Raw genomic sequence first — 20,300 nt, forward strand, 5'->3', positions numbered from 1 at the left:
CAGAGGAAGCTTCAACGAACAGTCCCCACAACCCCTCTACACAACTGTTCAGTGCTCTTCCCACATGACCCTCTTTACCATTATCACTGAAGAAAAGCTTTCCACCATACTCCAACTTTCACCTCACCACCTGTGCTCTTGACCCAATTCTATTCCACTTCATCCCTAACCTTATCACCATGCTTATCACGGTTCTAAAACGTCTCTTCAACCTATCACTAACCACTGGTGTCTTGCCATTTTCTTTTAGACCGGCCAAGACACTCGTAGCATAAATTAACTGTGGTAATGTCAGATAATTACTTCTGGTCCTGAGGAGGGCTCGGACAGGCCCCTGTGCATCAGCCACAAGAAAGTTTTCCTGTAGTTTCTATGATCAGTGCGCCCCTGCCCATGGAGTCATAAGTCAGAATTCTGGAGTAAATGGTACCTTTTTGGTGCAAATTAGTTTAGACAAACTTATTGATTTGCATCCGAAAGAACCGATGCTTGTACCTTACAGACAATTACTGGCTGCAGTAATCACTTGCTCGGCACATCAGACCAGAAAGTAGGGCGCGGTGGGGACCAGCTTTGTCAGTACATGAGCACAAAGCGATCCACGAGTGAATTATTATTATTTATTTTTTTCACAGCATGAAGATCAGTTTAACAAATATTTTTTTTCCTGGAAAACCAATTTAATGATTTCTTAAAGAGGCGGCCGGGCTTCTGGAAACCACCAAGCGGGCCGACACTCCACTGTTTGCTTAACTCCCATTGATTGTGGGAGGTTGGAGCCACGCTGACAGTGTAGCAGAACAGGGAGGTAAATGGATAAATTGCAAGTTTTGCTGAATTATTTGGGTGTTTTTTCTTGATAGCCTTTTCTGTGTAAATGCATAGATAGCTGTCAATCACTGAAAAGATGGCCCACTTGGCTACTGAGCTCAGAAAGAACAAAGATATAAATCTATAAAATACAAGTCATGCTGCCTGCACACTGCATTTTTATGGTGACAGGTTCCCTTTAACACATTTCTAACAAACAGATGAGCAGAGCAGACTCATTCATGACCTCAAGGCCTGTTTACAGACTAATCTTATAAAACTCCATAAAAGTGGGCTTTCCCTTTTAAATGATTTAGTCACTGAAATTGATGCAAACGCCCAAAGTATAGATGGATAAATCCATGGAGTCTAAAAATGAAACAAAGAAGAAGTAGTTCTCTACTCTGAGCAAATGCCAGGAAGAATCACCAACGCCTGTATTCAAAATCATCAGCATCCCTTCATTACTCATTTCCACACAGTACAGTTTGGGTCACATTTGTCTGATGTGGTGCAGTCATGGATGTAGTGAAGATTGTAAGGACACACAGATAGAGGGGAATTTATAATGAGGAGTCAGTTTGGTGCAGTTTTATGCATTGCCATAACTTGTACCACGTTGTTTGATACTATGACAAATTTAACACTATTTTCTAGAGATGATATTCCAACTTCTGCGTCTCCCCGCTACTGCAATGAGATTGTGCCATTTTTTGCAACTTTTTGAAAAAAAGAAGCTAACCATGCCCACTTTGCCAGACATTTTTCAAAGATGTCAAGATCACAAAAAGTCACACATTTTGGTTTCAGCTTATTTTTACACCAGAAAACCAGTGTGCAGAGCTTGATAAATACCCCCAATAAGGTGAGATTGCAGTAAATCTTTTTCAGCAGAGTAAAATCGGATGAAACATGTTGTCTGTTGCAGAGTGTGGCTGCTCCCTTGACTCGATGAATCTTCGGTGCAGCAAAAATCCCAGTCGGGGGCATTTAGGGGGGACTGGAGTCAAGTCTGAGCAAGGACTCCTGCGTTGATATTGTTTAAGTGATGTCTCTTGGGATCTCGCAGCTCTGTGCCCACACTGCCATATCTGCAGGGGAAAAAATGACATTTGTATTTTTGGAAAATCCTTATTGTGAACCAGACCAGATGTGGGTCAAAAGCACAGAACAGGTGCAAGTCTTCCCATTGTACCTTATCTGTGTGTAGGCTCCACTCCTGATTTTGGCTGGAAATCACTGATTAAACACTGACCAAATCACTGAAGTGTGAACTAGGGCTTAAAGCCCCTTTACACTGGTCAAGCATCAGCTAGATAATCGCTAACGAGTGTTTGCTTGTTAGCGATTATCTGCCGGTGTAAAAGTGCCACCAATTACCCGATGAACGAGCGAAAATTGTATGATTTTCCTAAGTTATGACGTAAAGTCATGATTTTATTAAAGACACGGAGGCGAGTATTGCTTTCTCTTCCTTTACTATTTCCATAGCAGCAAGAAGAGTAACCATGGTAACAACAAAAGAAACACCCCTAAGGGTAACTCCTCCCTCCCATCAGTCCATAAATAGCTCCTCCACAGGGACCACTTCCTCTTTCTTTGATCAACTGCAACGACCCAAACATCCAGACGGTCGGGATCTATTAAACCGGATCACTCCAACGGGAGACGACCAAAACTGCAAACCAGACCGGAAACGCACAGCACGGATCCGAACCCAGATCAGGAGATTCAACCTAGGAGAATACAGAAACAAAATAGTATGGTAATCTCAGAGCAATGAAAAAATCTCACTAGAACAACGTCACAGCCGAACTGAATTGACAGACACAATGAATAAATAACATAATGACAAATGTAAAATCACAGATACAAAACGGTAAAACTACTCGGCAATACATAAGGCAACAAAATCCCCCAACTAAAGGGAGGGAAACGGGAGGGCAATACTCGCCTCCGTGTCTTTAACCACTTCAGCCCCGCTAGGTGAAACCCCCTTCATGACCAGGCCACTTTTTACACTTCGGCACTACACTACTTTCACCGTTTATCGCTCGGTCATGCAACTTACCACCCAAATGAATTTTACCTCCTTTTCTTCTCACTAATGGAGCTTTCATTTGGTGGTATTTTATTGCTGCTGACATTTTTACTTTTTTTGTTATTAATCAAAATGTAACGATTTTTTTGCAAAAAAATGACATTTTTCACTTTCAGCTGTGAAATTTTGCAAAAAAAACGACATCCATATATAAATTTTTCGCTAAATTTATAGTTCTACATGTCTTTGATAAAAAAAAAAATGTTTGGGCAAAAAAAAAAATGGTTTGGGTAAAAGTTATAGCATTTACAAACTATGGTACAAAAATGTGAATTTCCGCTTTTTGAAACGGCTCTGATTTTCTGAGCACCTGTCATGTTTCCTGAGGTTCTACAATGCCCAAACAGTAGAAAAACCCCACAAATGACCCCATTTCGGAAAGTAGACACCCTAAGGTATTCGCTGATGGGCATAGTGAGTTCATAGAACTTTTAATTCTTTGTCACAAGTTAGCGGAAAATGATGATGATTTTTATTTTATTTTTTTTCTTACAAAGTCTCATATTCCACTAACTTGCGACAAAAAATAAAAAATTCTAGGAACTCACCATGCCCCTCACAGAATACCTTGGGGTGTCTTCTTTCCAAAATGGGGTCACTTGTGGGGTAGTTATACTGCCCTGGCAATTTAGGGGCCCAAATGTGTGAGAAGAACTTTGCAATCAAAATGTTTAAGAAATGACCGGTGAAATCCGAAAGGTGCACTTTGGAATATGCGCCCCTTTGCCCACCTTGGCAGCAAAAAAGTGTCACACATGTGGTATCGCCGTACTCAGGAGAAGTTGGGGAATGTGTTTTGGGGTGTCATTTTACATATACCCATGCTGGGTGAGAGAAATATCTTGGCAAAAGACAACTTTTCCCATTTTTTTATACAAAGTTGGCATTTGACCAAGATATTTTTCTCACCCAGCATGGGTATATGTAAAATGACACCCCAAAACACATTGCCCAACTTCTCCTGAGTACGGCGATACCAGATGTGTCACACTTTTTTGCTGCCAAGGTGGGCAAAGGGGCACATATTCCAAAGTGCACCTTTCGGATTTTGCAGGGCATTTTTTACACATTTTGATTGCAAGGTACTTCTCACACATTTGGGCCCCTAAATTGCCAGGGCAGTATAACTACCCCACAAGTGACCCCATTTTGGAAAGAAGACACCCCAAGGTATTCCGTGAGGGGCATGGCGAGTTCCTAGAATTTTTTATTTTTTGTCGCAAGTTAGTGGAATATGAGACTTTGTAAGGAAAAAAGAAAAAAAAAGAAAAATCATCATTTTCCGCTAAATTGTGACAAAAAATAAAAAATTCTAGGAACTCGCCGTGCCCCTCACGGAATACCTTGGGGTGTCTTCTTTCCAAAATGGGGTCACTTGTGGCGTAGTTATACTGCCCTGGCAATTTAGGGGCCCAAATGTGTAAGAAGTACCTTGAAATCAAAATGTGTAAAAAATGGCCTGCGAAATCCGAAAGGTGCCCCTTTGCCCACCTTGGCTGCAAAAAAGTGTCACACATCTGGTATCGCCGTACTCAGGAGAAGTTGGGCAATGTGTTTTGGGGGGTCATTTTACATATACCCATGCTGGGTGAGAGAAATATCTTGGCAAAAGACAACTTTTCCCATTTTTTTATACAAAGTTGGCATTTGACCAAGATATTTTTCTCACCCAGCATGGGTATATGTAAAATGACACCCCAAAACACATTCCCCAACTTCTCCTGAGTACGGCGATACCACATGTGTGACACTTTTTTGCAGCCTAGATGCGCAAAGGGGCCCAAATTCCTTTTAGGAGGGCATTTTTAGACATTTGGATCCCAGACTTCTTCTCACACTTTCGGGCCCCTAAAAAGCCAGGGCAGTATAAATACCCCACATGTGACCCCATTTTGGAAAGAAGACACCCCGAGGTATTCAATGAGGGGCATGGCGAGTTCCTAGAATTTTTTTTTTTTTTGCATAAGTTAGCGGATATTGATTTTTTTTGTTTTTTTTCTCACAAAGTCTCACTTTCCGCTAACTTAGGACAAAAATTTCAATCTTTCATGGACTCAATATGCCCCTCACGGAATACCTTGGGGTGTCTTCTTTCCGAAATGGGGTCACATGTGGGGTATTTATACTGCCCTGGCTTTTTAGGGGGCCTAAAGCGTGAGAAGTCTGGATTATAAATGTCTAAAAATGTTTACGCATTTGGATTCCGTGAGGGGTATGGTGCGTCCATGTGAGATTTTATTTTTTGACACAAGTTAGTGGAATATGAGACTTTGTAAGAAAAAACAAAAACAAACAAAAAATTTCCGCTAACTTGTGCCAAACAAAATGGCTGAATGGAGCCTTACCAGGGGGGGAGTGATCAATGACAGGGGGGTGATCAATGACAGGGGGGTGATCACCCATATAGACTCCCTGATCACCCCCCTGTCATTGATCACCCCCCCTGTAAGGCTCCATTCAGACGTCCGCATGATTTTTACGGATCCATGGATACATGGATCGGATCCACAGAACGCATGCGGACGTCTGAATGGAGCCTTACAGGGGGGTTATCAATGACAGGGGGTGATCAGGGTAATCAGTGTGATCACCCCCCTGTCACTGATCACCCCCCCTGTAAGGCTCCATTCAGACGTCCGCATGATTTTTACGGATCCATGGATACATGGATCGGATCCACAGAACGCATGCGGACGTCTGAATGGAGCCTTACAGGGGGGTTATCAATGACAGGGGGTGATCAGGGTGATCACCCCCCTGTCACTGATCACCCCCCCTGTAAGGCTCCATTCAGACATCCGCATGATTTTTTACGGATCCATGGATCGGATCCACAAAACGCATGCGGACGTCTGAATGGAGCCTTACAGGGGGGTTATCAATGACAGGGGGTGATCAGGGTAATCACCCCCCTGTCACTGATCACCCCCCCTGTAAGGCTCCATTCAGACATCCGCATGATTTTTTACGGATCCATGGATACATGGATCGGATCCACAGAACGCATGCGGACGTCTGAATGGAGCCTTACAGGGGGGTTATCAATGACAGGGGGTGATCAGGGTAATCAGGGTGATCACCCCCCTGTCACTGATCACCCCCCCTGTAAGGCTCCATTCAGACATCCGCATGATTTTTTACGGATCCATGGATACATGGATCGGATCCACAGAACGCATGCGGACGTCTGAATGGAGCCTTACAGGGGGGTTATCAATGACAGGGGGTGATCAGGGTAATCAGGGTGATCACCCCCCTGTCACTGATCACCCCCCCTGTAAGGCTCCATTCAGACATCCGCATGATTTTTTACGGATCCATGGATACATGGATCGGATCCACAGAACGCATGCGGACGTCTGAATGGAGCCTTACAGGGGGGTTATCAATGAAAGGGGGTGATCAGGGTAATCAGGGTGATCACCCCCCTGTCACTGATCACCCCCCCTGTAAGGCTTCATTCAGACGTCCGCATGATTTTTACGGATCCATGGATACATGGATCGGATCCGTAAAAATCATGCGGACGTCTGAATGGAGCCTGACAGGGGGGTGATCAATGACAGGGGGTGATCAATGACAGGGGGTGATCAGGGAGTGTATATGGGTGATCACCCGCCTGTCATTGATCACCCCCCTGTAAGGCTCCATTCAGACGTCCGCATGATTTTTACGGATCCATGGATACATGGATCGGATCCGTAAAAATCATGCGGACGTCTGAATGGAGCCTGACAGGGCGGTGATCAATGACAGGGGGTGATCAGGGAGTGTATATGGGTGATCACCCGCCTGTCATTGATCACCCCCCTGTAAGGCTCCATTCAGACGTCCGCATGATTTTTACGGATCCATGGATACATGGATCGGATCCGTAAAAATCATGCGGACGTCTGAACGGAGCCTGACAGGGGGGTGATCAATGACAGGGGGGTGATCAGGGAGTTTATATGGGGTGATCAGGGGTTTATAAGGGGTTAATAAGTGACGGGGGGGGGGGTGTAGTGTAGTGTAGTGTAGTGTGGTGTTTGGTGGGACTGTACTGACCTACCTGAGTCCTCTGGTGGTCGATCCTAACAAAAGGGACCACCAGAGGACCAGGTAGGAGGTATATTAGACGCTGTTATGAAAACAGCGTCTAATATACCTGTTAGGGGTTAAAAAATTCGGATCTCCAGCCTGCCAGCGAGCGATCGCCGCTGGCAGGCTGGAGATCCACTCGCTTACCTTCTGTTCCTGTGAGCGCGCGCGCCTGTGCGCGCGCGTTCACAGGAAATCTCGCGTCTCGCGAGAAGACGCGTATATGCGTCCAGGAGGAATAAAGCAACCACCTCCCGGACGCATATACGCGTACGGCGGTCGGGAGGTGGTTAATAAAATCATGACTTTACGTCATAACTTAGGAAAATCATACAATTTTATCACAAGACACAGAGGCTCATATTGCTAGTTCAAAGTGAAGAAATAACAGAGGAGAAGGCGTGAGGTTCAGGACGAAAATACAAATCCCTGAACGTAGAGGCTCTGGACCAGTCCGCTAGTCGCAACACATCCTCCAAATGGGCTCCAGAAACTGCCATAGACGTAGCGGAAGCCCCCCGAATCGAATGCACCGTAAAGATGGAAGTATCGACCCCCGAGAGCGAGAGTACCCACTTGACCCAGCGAGAAAGGGTAACACTAGCGACGGGGGCAAACGGCCTACGAAAAGACACAAAAAGATGCGGCGACTCCCCAGACCGCAGGGACGCCGTCCGCGAGAGATATTCCCTAAAACAGGAAACCGGACAAACCGCGGGGCACTCAGAAAAAGCCGGGTAGGCAACTGAAGAAATGCCCGTCTTGGTACGACGAGAGATACTGAAAGAAATCCCTTCCGGCGTGAAAGAGACCGCATTAAAGTCCAAAGCACGGACATCTGAGACGCGCTTACAAGAAACTAAGCAGAATAGAGTCACCAGCTTCGCCGAGAGCTGACGCAGCGAAAGATCCGCATTAGAAGGCCAGCGAGATAAAAAATCAATGACCAGGGAAACATCCCACAAAGAGGAGAACCGAGGCAGAGGCGGTCTAGAGAGACGAGAACCCCGAAGTAAACGGCATACCAGAGGATGTTGGCCTGCCGGAAGACCCGAGAAACCCTGATGACGGGAAGAAATGGCTGACCTGTACAAATTAATGGTACGATAGGCCTTGCCATCCTCGAAGAGGGAGGACAAAAACCGCAATACCTCCTCTACGGGAGCCGAAACGGGATCCAGGTCCCGTCCCAAGCACCAACGAGACCAAACTCCCCAGGCTGCTCTGTACGCCCGAATCGTACCGGGGACCCACGCATTTTCCAGAAGGAATCTAGTTGTTTCCGATATTCCCTCGATGTCCCAGCGACCCCTGAAATCCTGCAAGCCAGAAGACGGAGAGCGTTGTCCAATAGCAGGGGATGGCGTTGACCCCGCGGGCCTAGAAGGAGATCCAGATGGGCCGGGAGAAGGATCGGGTCCGCAATCAAAAGCTCCATCAGCTGTGGGAACCAAGTCTGTGGCCGCCAGAACGGAACTACCAGAACCAACTCCGCTTGCTGGCGACGTACCTGAGACAGTACCTGTCACGGCTGGCGGTGGGGGAAACCCCCAGCCGTGCGGTACCCGTAGATGTTGGGTCGCTGCAAGGCCAGGACCACAGGATCAGGGAGCAGGTCACCTCCTAAAGTCTCCCTGATCTGACCCTAACTCCTAACCTGCATGGGCCGACCTTTAGGGTAGGAGGACCCATGCGCTGGAACCTCGGGTCCCTACTATCCCTCCGCAGGTCCCTAGGCTAGGAGCTGGATAGACTACCTGTTCCTCCAGAACACGGAGGAACAGGAGCCTAGAAAGGCCAAGCTGGTAAATAAGGGGAAACCAATACACCTTATGGCAGTGGCAGGTATGTGGAACTACTACCTCACCTACCTGCCATAAACACACAGCCCGGAACCCATGCAAAAGTGCTGTCTGTCTAACAACCACAGAAAAGACAACAGCACACAACATACATCACACGGGGAACCAGGGAACCATAAGGTGCAACAAACCAGCAACCACATACACATAAACATAACATCAGACAAGGTAACAAAGGTTTTACTAACAAGGTTTTATGACCAGAAGGATGGTCCTCACCAGGCAGATGGAGGAGACAGGAGGCTGCTCCAGCCAGCATGGCTGAGAGCAACCTACTGAAGCCTGCAAGAGACTCAGGCTATATAGGCCAAAAGGCCACACCCAGTGACAACACACACACTGGGAAGGGAGTTAACCCTTCCTACACCACAGAAGGGAAAACACCAACTAAAAGGGGAATAGCACACACACTCACTCACCTGTCACCGCTGGCAACAGCATGCGTGGCCACCGTGTCCTGCAGAACAACCAGCAGGCAGAGACCCTGCCACCACATGCACAACACCAGACGTTGCCGCGGACAACCACAGGTGAAGGGAGGTGTCCAAGTGCATACAACCTCGTGCACAACAAACAGACCAGGAAGTGCACACAAACACAGACGAAGGACGTGCACACCAAAACACGATGCCAAGGGCAACCGCACGCATGCCTGTTATTCGCGGCAACCGCACCTGAGGCAAACCACTAAGTGCCCCCAGCTGCGGTTGCGACAACACCAGACCGCGGATAACCGCATGCGGCTCCCAAGGAGTCACGACCATGACCAGGGGTCGTGACAGTACCCTGGGAATCAAGGCGAAGGGTGGAAAAGCGTATAAGAGAGCGCCCGACCAATCCTGGAGCAATGCATCCACTGCCTCCGAGTGAGGATCCGGCCTCCAACTGTAGTACCTGGGCAGCTGGGCGTTCCAACGAGAAGTAAAAAGGTCCACGGAGAACGGGCCCCAGATGGAATCGATGGAGGAGAACACCGCTGAATCCAACCTCCAGTCGCTGAAGTCTGAGATGTAGCGTGAACTCCAATCCGCATGAACGTTGAGGAGACCAGGAATGTACTCCGCCACAACTGTTATCCCCCTGTCCAGACAATAGGACCAGAACTCCTTCGCCAGATGAGTCAACATCGCCGACCGAGTGCCGCCCATGGAGTTCACATACCGGACCGCCGACACATTGTCCATCCTGAGACGTATGCAAGCGCTGACCTTGCCGTCGACGAAGCTCCGAATCGCGAAGGACCCCGCCAGCAGCTCCAACGCGTTGATGTGCAGAGACGACTCCGACGTGGACCAAGGACCTCTGGTGGAAACGCCCTCGCAGCGGGCCCCCCATCCCTGCAGACTGGCATCCGATTCTATCACCACGTCCGGTTGAGGACCCACGATAGCCTTGCCGTTCCATGCGTCGAGATTGTGAATCCACCACGTCAACTCGTCCCTGGTGTCCTGATCCAGGACCACCAATTCCCCGTAGGTGGCGCCCGCCCGAAGGTGGGCAATCTTGAGCCGTTGAAGCGCCCGGTAATGGAGGGGAGCCGGGAAGACCGCCTGAATCGAGGAAGAAAGGAGACCCAAGACACGGGCTAAGTGACGGAGGGACACGTGAGGCAACCGAAGGGAGTGTCGTAATTCCCTCCGGATGGCTCGAACCTTGGACATCGGTAGACAGAGAGTGCGGGTGGAGGAGTCCACTCTGAATCCCAGGAATTCCATGGACCTGGAAGGTTGGAGACAAGACTTCTCGTGATTGATAACGAATCCCAGACCGGTGAGCAGAGAAACGGACAGATGCAGATGGGTAAGGAGCGTAGAGGGATCCCGAGCAATCAGCAGCATGTCGTCCAGATAAATTATCAGACGGACACCCTGCCCCCGAAGCCAGGAAACCACCGGCTTCATGAGTTTGGTGAAACACCAAGGGGCCGAAGAGAGGCCAAACGGGAGGCAAGTGAACCGCCAAATCTGATCCCCCCACCGGAAACGCAACAGATCCCTGGACTGTTGAGCGATAGGAACCGTGAGATAGGCGTCCTTCAAGTCGAGTTTGACCATCCACTCGTCCGGGAGGAGAAGATCCCTGAGAAGATGAATGCCCTCCATTTTGAAATGGCGGTACCGGACATACACGTTCAGACTCTTCAGATTGATCACCGGGCGGAACTGCCCTCCCTTCTTTTCCACAAGGAAAATATCGGTGACCACTCCCCCGCGAGGGTCTGGGGCTCTTTCTATGGCGCCCTTTTCCACAAGGGACCAGAGTTCCGTGTCTATGAGTCTGCGAGACTCTGGGGAGAACTCTCGCGGTCTGCAGGGGGGCAGACAAGTCGGGGTGTCTATAAGTTCGATCCGAAAACCCCTGACCGTGGCAAGGACCCACGGATCGGAGGTGATGCGATCCCAGGCATGCAAAAAATGTCGGAGCCTGCCCCCTATGCATAGGGAAGAAGACAGAGGACACACAAGGGGACTTACCAAATGGACGTCGGGAACCCGGAGCTCCCCTGAACCCTCTGGACCTTCCGAAGGTGCCTCTGGACGGGAAGAAAGGCGTTTGTTGACGCTGGTCTTGGAACGACTGGCGCTGATGAAAGGAGCCTCGACCGGTGGTACGGGCCTGGAAATGTGAACGTCCGGACAGGCGGCCCCTTGAGCTGCCGGCCCTGGTAGAGACCCGATTCTGAAAGACCTTGCGCATGTTGGACTGCGCTTTATCCAGTGCTGTGAAGGCACCAACAAACTTGCCAAGCTCCTTAATAAAAGGATCGCCAAACAGGAGCCCTTGAGCATCTCTGCCAGACTCGGATAAGGCCATATTGGTGAGTTTAGGCTCAATTTTCATGAGGATTGCTTTCCTCCTCTCAATCGCCAGGGAAGTATTAACATTCCCGGTCACACATATGGCACGCTGCACCCAGCCTCTGAGCTCTTCCGGGTCAATCTGAGTGCCATCCGCCTTGGCTGACTCAGCCAGCTCAAAGATTTTTGTGAGGGGACCTAGGATATCCAGGAGTTTGTCCTGGCAAGCTCGCAGGGCCAAATCAAGGCCCCTGCGAGGGTGAAAACCCGTTTTGGCCAGAAACTGGACCATTTTAGGGTCCACGTTAGGAGTCTCACCGACCTTATTAGGGATAATGGGGCGTGGACATTCAGCCCTTAGCTTGTTGCAGGTGTCCTTGCCCAAGGGAGTTCTAATCCTGGACTCCAGGTAGCTAGCCACATGGGGAGCGGGGACCCACTCGGCGGACCTGGGGTGGTGAAGGTTATCCGGATCAAACAGAGGTTCACCCGACGGGTCAGTAAGGGGGGCGGTAGAATTGATAGCCCCCAAGGTCCCACTAGTAGAAGGCCGAGATACTGGGACGTAATCGTCCACATCAGGGTCCACCATAACTCCTTCAATATCATCGTCCGAACCATCTGGACGGAAACTCAAAGCCTCCTCATCTGACTCGATTTCAGAGTGATCACTAGGCTCGCGCTGAGCGCGAGCAGACTTCCACCGACGCGACTTTTCTGCCTGGCGCGGACAGGCTCGTTTGCGTGTGCCAGGCACGCTCTCATGCGATAGAACCATGCTATCAGTGGTAGGGTTTCTGGAGGCAGTGGCTACAGGAGGTGGTATGCTGGGAGGAGCTCTTGACATAAGGGCCTGAGAGATGGACTGGCTGATGACCGAAGACATGGATCCCATAGCGGCAGCAACTGCCTGGGATATGGACTGCTGCAGAGCCAGAGCCTGGGCATCAGCAGGGGACATAGTAAACGACCCATGAGCCGTAGAAGGTCCCTGGGGTATGGGAGTCAGGGAGCTGGGGACAGGGGTGGCGGAATCCTGAGACATATCCGTGGAGTTAGTCACTCACACAGAAGGGACCTAGTGTGTGGGCAGAGATCGCACAAGAAACCTGCTGAGAAGCTGCCGCACAAGTGAGATGCAGGGCCGGAATGTCGCTGGAGCGGAAGACACGGATGCAGGGCCGGAAGGAGCAGAGGCAATATGGGAACGCCCCCCCCCCCCCCGCTCCAAAACCCAATAGGAGCGGGAGGAAAAAAGCGCCGCCCTGCGAAAGACCACCCCAAGAAGGAGGAGTGTCCCGAGAGCGGACGGGGACACCAAGATGGCGGAAGAGAGCCGGCGCCCGAATTCCAAGATGGCGCCCGAAGTCTCGAGAATCGCGAGAGTTCGGGCGCAGGGAGAACCTGCGGAGCTGTAGAAAGGGGACGACAATATGGCGCCCGCACGGAGGGCCCCGAACGGAACCCCGAAGCGGGATAGGGAAAAAAGGCGCCCCCCGGCAGCGAAAAAACCCCCGGAGAGGTAACTGAACAGCAGAAGCAGAGAGAGGGCAAGGTGGGACGCAGGCAGCCACAATCACATATATATAAGATATAAATACCCAGGGAAATAAACGCCCACAGACTACCTAACGCAATAGTGGTTGACAAAACACCTCCCCAGACAGTGGGGAAATTGTAAGGCCAATACAGCTATAAAAGACAATATAAAACAGACGTTATGATAAGACAAATTAGACCACTTATCTGCTATGGAGCAGCAAAGAAAGAGGAAGTGGTCCCTGTGGAGGAGCTATTTATGGACTGATGGGAGGGAGGAGTTACCCTTAGGGGTGTTTCTTTTGTTGTTACCATGGTTACTCTTCTTGCTGCTATGGAAATAGTAAAGGAAGAGAAAGCAATACTCGCCTCCGTGTCTTGTGATAAAATCTTATTTATCGGGTAATATGATTGTTTGTGCGGACACCAAAATGTTGGCAGCAGATCCGGGATGAGCAATGGCTTCAGCGATCGCTCTGTGTAAATCCTTCACTAACAAGCAGGCAATTGTCGGGAAGGTATACTGCCTTCCTAACAATCGTCTGCTAAATTTAGCAGCGTAAAGGGACCTTTAGGCCACTTTCACACAGTCAGTGTTTGATCAGTGATTTCCATCAGTGATTGTGAGCCAAAACTAGGAGTGGAGCCTACACAGACATAAGGTAGAAGGGAAAGATCTGCACCTGTTCTGTTTTGACCTGCACCTCGTTTTGGCTCATAATCACTGATGCAGATCACTGATCGAAAACTGTGCCAAAATTTTGGAGCAAGTTAAAGGGGTTGGCCACTTTCTGGTTACTGTTGATCAAGGTGTTTGTAAGATGTCTACGAGGCACTTACTAATATAGCCTTTGATGATATTCTTCTTCTTTTTTCTATATTTCATAAAGCATGCTACCTTCTTGGCCAAGTCTTTTGTGCTGTCCATACAAAGGTTCTGTCCATAAAATGGCTGCTGATGGAGGGTCATGTGACCGGACATATCACTTGGTCTCCTCCATTCAAATACACCACACCTGCCGTCTGCACTTCACTGTTAGGAGTTTAGTGAAGTTTGTTTGACTGGTAGAGATTGAGTGATGTGTCTGGTCACATGACCCTCCATCAGCGGCCATCTTATGGACATCACAGAACAAGGGGACAGCACTGAATATCAACAAAAGTTATGTTACTAAGTGCTGTATAGTCATCTTACAAGTAGCCAGAAAGGGGCCAACTAACAGTCTAAAGTTAGTTAGTCTAGCCATGCAGTATTACGATACATTTGAGGCATTTTTGGACTGTCTGTCCCAGTTAGCACTGACTAGCTTTTAGACAGGATTTGTAAATTTGCCCCATGTGATCACATGCAATTCCACAATCAAGGAGTCATTGAAGCATTTGTAGGACTGGGCCCAGTGATATTGACTATAAACAGTAGACCTACATGTGACCGTCTGTTTAATCCTATCTGTCATTCAGGAGTTTATTGTATTATGTTTTATGTAATATGTAACATTCACATATGTGTATAATGATGACGTGTTCATGTTTGTGGAGTTTACCTTGGGATTAATTGATTGAATTGCTTGTTTTATTTGTAGGGAGTATCGACCTAAAGAGGATATAGAATTTCTTGAGAATGGTACTGAAGTGTCTGCGGTTAATCCCAAGACTTACATTTTTGAACCTAATAAGTCTGTGGGGAACCCAGAGGTGGACTTAATACGAACAGTTAATATTCCTATTGTGGTAAGTATAGTAACATTCCAGTTGAGTCTTTTACTTGCTATCTATTTTCCTGTTGGCTGCTTTTTAGTTCTGTTCCATTAGGGCAGAGTTATAATCAGTGGTGGTACCTTACATGATAGTCTGAGCTGCAAAGGAGGCCTAAGGTCAGAACCACAGACTGGTCTTCTATACCTCCATGCTTTACACTGCAGTTCTGTGTGCTCAGAGTGATTGTTGTGTATACTGTAAGCATAGGCCAGCACAAGACGAGTAGAAAGGCAGAGCAGGTTGAGTTGATTTCCTTTGCAGCAAGGATAGAATAATTCAAAACTATTAAGTAACCAAGCTAAGGCCCAGTACATATTAGAGTACTGTCAGCAGCACCGACTGACAACTCAAAGGGAACCTGTCATAAACTTTATGCTGACCTCACTGAGGGCAGCATAAAATAGTGACAGAATTGCTGATGTCAGCGGTGTGTCACTCATGAGCTAAAAGTAAGTGATTGCAGAGAACCAGCATCATAATCACTGCAGCCCAGGCCTGGAAAAGAGTCAGATCTACCTGAGAAGAGTCATGGTTATCCATAATCTCCTGCTCTCCTGACCCATCTGCTGATGATTGGCAGTTCTCTACTAGAGAGAAAGGGAGAAAACTAGGTAGAAGCCTGTCAGTCATCAGCAGGTGGGCAGGAGAGCAGGAATTCATGAATAACCATGACTCTTCCCAGGTGGCCGTGACTCTTTTCCAGGCCCAGTCTGCAATGATTGTGATGTTGGTTCACAGGAACCACTTACTTTTAACTTATAAATGACAGAGTGCTGAAATCAACTTACCTGTCTCTACTTTATTCTGCCGTTAGTATGGGCAGCATAAAGGTGATGACAGGTTCCCTTTAAAGGAGTTGTCCCACTAAAAATATTCTACAGTTTTCAAACCAGCACCTGGATCTGAATACTTTTCTAATTGCACGTAATTAAAGACTTAGCATAGCTATGGAGCTATTCAATAAAATGCTTTTTTCTTATTTGTTTGACCTGCTCACTGAGATGGCCGCACATGCTCAGTTTCATCCTTCAACTGGCTCCTGAGCTGGGATAGGGAGAGCATGGACATGCCCCCTTAGCTGCAGCAGAGAAGACACGCCCTTTAAGCTGCCAGCTTGACATCAATCTAGCAGAGCAATGAATGGGGAGATCTCTGGATCCATGTGAGGTACTGCAGGCCCAGTGACATCACGACTAGTATGACTGGCCTGGGCGCGACTAAGCTTCTTTCAAGTGAACAGAGCTTAGCTGCGGCCCAGGCCAGTGATACTAGTCTTGACGTCACTGGGCCTGTGGTAAACAGCGAGAAGGCCGCGGCACTACTGCCAGCACCGCTGCTTTCTCAAACAGCTGATTGGCGGGGGTCCTGGGTGTCTGACCCCACCAATAAGATGCTGATGATCTATCCAGAGGATTGATCATCAGTTTAAAAAAACTGCAGAACCCCTTTAAGACGTACAGTCGAAATGCGTAGACCTTGCCTTTCTGGTCAGCCTATGGATTTTATAATGAAGAAATAAAGAAATTGGATTTTATCCTGAGCCGGCTGCTGGATTTTTTCTACTGTTTTGATTGATTCCTGGTTCGGGATCCGTGCACGGCAAAGGAGGACGGTGGGTGAGCTGAAATCCCCTTTTTTTCTTATATTTTGTGAAAGAGGTTGTCATGTACCATATGATGTCTGATTTTTCATTTTTTACATTAGTCATGGGACGCATCCTCTGGCAGTCGTGAACCTAAACTGGAAAATCTATAACAGCTCAGAGCTGTCATAGATTTCTGGCTTCATTTACACCAGAAAACTGGCATAAATTAGTCTTGGCTGTTGACTACACCCCTTTCCCACCCTTGCCATGCCCCCTTTTGGAAAAGTGGCGAGAGCAGTGTAAAAAGAAGCAAATGCAACTCTTGTAGGGTACAGATAGGAATAGGTTCAAAGTCTGTGGCGGTTTCCCTTTGCGGGGTGCCCCACGGAGATAGGGGTCTAGGTGGCGCATAGGATGAGGAGAGCCCCCGTTTGAAATCCTTAATAGCAATAATGTTTATCTAGTACCCTCTTCCATCTGCACTCCATTAATATGATGCTATTTTATTTATATACCGCTACTATGGCTTTTTGTGCTTCTTAAAATGTGCATTTTTGCTTGTAACTCAGTCTGCTGAAAAAATGGATTCATTGTATTGAAGTTGTTCACCAAATGTGGGAAGACTTGTAGTTATCTGCTTTGTAATCTTCTATATTTCAGACACTGCTGCAAATTACCAGAAATAATAAGTATTTTAAATACATAAAACCAATAATTGATGGAGTTTTGAAGACTTACAACGAAGGAGTGTTTCTTACACGATCGGTCCATGAACTGCTTTGGGGTTACAAGGACCCTGTTCTTTCTATGGTACACGCTGTAGTACCAGACATTAGTGCCATGTTTGGCTTGTTCTACCAGGTAAGTGTGGAAAGTGCCTGTCAGATTTCTGAGGGAAATAATCCAAAAACACCACTCATTTTTTAGGAAACTTAGGTAAAGAGTTTCCTTATTAAAGGGGTTGTGCCACAAAAATATTCAGCATTTCTCAAACCAGCACTTGGATCTGAATACTTTTTGATTTTTCATGTAATTAAAAATGTTGTAAAGCCAGTGAGTTATTTAATAAAATGTATCTGTATAGAGCCACGTGCTGTTCTTTTCCTTATATCTCTGACCACCATGCTGAGGTGGACGCATATGCTAAGTTCCATCCTTCAACTGCCACCTGTTCTGTCTTCCATTAGAAGCTGTGACAGTTACAAGGAGACAGCTGCAACAGAAGGGACACATCTCCTGATCTGTGATAGGGAAAGAGCTGGTGCAGAAATGACATGCCCCCTTAGCTGCAGCAGCAAGGACACTCCCGCTGAGCTGTGATAGGTAGAGCATGGACACGCCCCCTAGCTGCAGCAGAATAGACACTCCCGCTGAGCTGGGATAGGGAGAGCATGGACACGTCCCCTTAGCTGCAGCAGAAAGGAGAACTCCCACTGAGCTGGGATAGGGAGTGATGGACACGTCCCCTTAGCTGCAGCAGAAAGGAGAACTCCCACTGAGCTGGGATAGGGAGTGATGGACACGTCCCCTTAGCTGCAGCAGAAAGGACACTCCCACTGAGCTGGGATAGGGAGAGCATGGACACACCCCCTTAGCGGCAGCAGAAAAGACACTCCCTTTGAGCTGCCAGCTTGATATCAATCTAGCAGAGCATTGAATGGGGAGATCTCTGGATCCATGTGAGGTACAGGGCTGGTTCTAGCCTTGTTAGAAAGAGGTTGTCATGTACTATATGATGTCTGATTTTAGTTTTTTACATTAGTCATGGGATAACCCCTTTAATACATTCCCCATGTTAATGAGCCACCAAGACTCTGCCATGAGGGAGGGGGTGAGGCTAATATTTATTTTCCAGGTGTTTGATGTTCTTTTTTTCCAGTCTGTCTACCCTTAGGGTTCGTTCACATGACCGTGCTGTTTTTTGCGGTCCGCAAAACACGGATGGCGCTCATGTGCCTTCCGCAATTTGCGGAACGGAACAGGAGGCTTATTATAAAAATGCCTATTCTTGTTCGCAAAACGGACAGGACTCATCATTTTGGCGGAGCCACGGAACGGAGCAATGGCGGAACGCAAAATACGTTTGTGTGAACAAGCCCTTAGTCTGGATGGGTTGCCTCCATAAAAGCATGTAAAATGCACGGCCGCAGATTTGCCTAATGAAATATGTTATTGGATTTGCTTTCTCTTCATTTATTGTGTTTTCATATAGTTTATTGAAAGGGTGGAACTTTGCATACACAACACACCTTGTTTCCCATTAACTAGACCTTAGTCTGCCTTTTATTCAGTTAGCTGTGGTATATGTCAATTGGTGTCTAGGGGCAGTCATTTTCAGCTGAGGGGTTTCTGAATTGGATTAGTTATTAGAACTCCAGACAAACGCCTGCTTCCAGAATATATCAGGTTACTTCCGTATAAATAATTGTAGTTGCTAACTCTAAAAGTGGGTATGCCAGCCCAGAGAGATTATCGCCTATCCAGTGGATTGGTGATGCCTGCTAAATCGTTAGGGGTCTGACTGCTGGAAACCACCACCGATCACCAAAATGGGGGACCCAGAAACCCCATTCCCTCTGGCTGCACTACCATAGCTAGTTTGAATGTAGCAGCGGTCAAGCATGAGCATATGCCCTGCTCCTCCATTCAAAGTCAATGGCAAAACTCTTTGCGACACTTAGGCCTCATGCACACAACAGTTTATTTTCACGGTCCGCAAAAACGGGGTCCGTAGGTCCGTGATCCGTGACCGTTTTTTCGTCCGTGGGTCTTCCTTGATTTTTGGAGGATCCACGGACATGAAAAAAAAGTCGTTTTGGTGTCCGCCTGGCCGTGCGGAGCCAAACGGATCCGTTCTGAATTACAATGCAAGTCAATGGGGACGGATCCGTTTGACGTTGACACAATATGGTGCCATTTCAAACGGATCCGTCCCCATTGACTTTCAATGTAAAGTCTAGAGTCCCTTTTATACCATCGGATCGGAGTTTTCTCCAATCCGATGGTATATTTTAACTTGAAGCGTCCCCATCACCATGGGAACGCCTCTATGTTAGAATATACTGTCGGATATGAGCTACTTCGTGAAACTCAGATCCGACAGTATATTCTAACACAGAGGCGTTCCCATGGTGATGGGGACGCTTCTAGTTAGAATACACTACAAACTTTGTACAAGACTGCCCCCTGCTGCCTGGCAGCACCCGATCTCTTACAGGGGGCCGTGATCAGCACAATTAACTCCTCAGGTGCCGCACCTGAAGGGGTTAATTGTACTATCATATCCCCCTGTAAGAGATCAGGGCTGCCAGGCAGCAGGGGGCAGACCGCCCCCCCCCCCTTCCCAGTTTGAATATCGTTGGTGGCACAGTGTGCGCCCACCATCGGGCCCCCCCCTTCCTCCCTCTAGTGTAATAAATAGTTGGTGGCACAGTGTGCGCCCCCCATCGGCCCCCCTCCCTCTATAGCAGTAACAACATTGGTGGCAGTGTGCAGCCTCCCATCTCCCCCCCCCCCCCCCCCCCCGATCATTGGTGGCAGCGGAGTCCCGATCGGAGTCCCAGTTTAATCGCTGGGGCTCCGATCGGTAACCATGGCAACCAGGACGCTACTGCAGTCCTGGTTGCCATGGTTACTTAGCAATAGTACAATAGTAGAAGATTCATAGTTACCTGCTTGCTGCTGCGATGTCTGTGTCCGGCCTGGAGCTCCACCTACTGGTAAGTGAAAGGTCTGTGCGGCGCATTGCTAAAGAACTGTCACTTACC

The 20,300-nt window shown here is 48.1% G+C and overlaps 2 protein-coding genes across 2 annotated transcripts in view; one reads left to right on the forward strand and one right to left on the reverse strand.

Moving 5' to 3' along the window:
* The window catches only part of SCARB2 (scavenger receptor class B member 2), an 81,223-nt gene that overhangs the window by 32,723 nt on the left and 28,200 nt on the right, over positions 1-20,300 (forward strand). The window contains exons 3-4 of the mRNA XM_044303629.1: positions 14,774-14,921; positions 17,194-17,394. Coding sequence (XP_044159564.1) covers positions 14,774-14,921; positions 17,194-17,394 — 349 coding nt within the window. The remainder of the gene's footprint in view (positions 1-14,773; positions 14,922-17,193; positions 17,395-20,300) is intronic.
* LOC122944893 lies at positions 8,130-11,851 on the reverse strand. The gene is made up of 2 exons (XM_044303616.1): positions 9,639-11,851; positions 8,130-8,513 (listed from the first exon to the last, which is right to left on the reverse strand). The coding sequence occupies exons 1-2, from the start codon at positions 11,640-11,642 to the stop codon at positions 8,148-8,150; spliced, it is 2,370 nt and encodes a 789-aa protein (XP_044159551.1). The 5' UTR covers positions 11,643-11,851; the 3' UTR covers positions 8,130-8,147.

The sequence above is a fragment of the Bufo gargarizans genome, chromosome 1, assembly GCF_014858855.1.
Source record: "Bufo gargarizans isolate SCDJY-AF-19 chromosome 1, ASM1485885v1, whole genome shotgun sequence".
In the NCBI taxonomy this organism is placed as follows: Eukaryota; Metazoa; Chordata; class Amphibia; order Anura; family Bufonidae; genus Bufo; species Bufo gargarizans.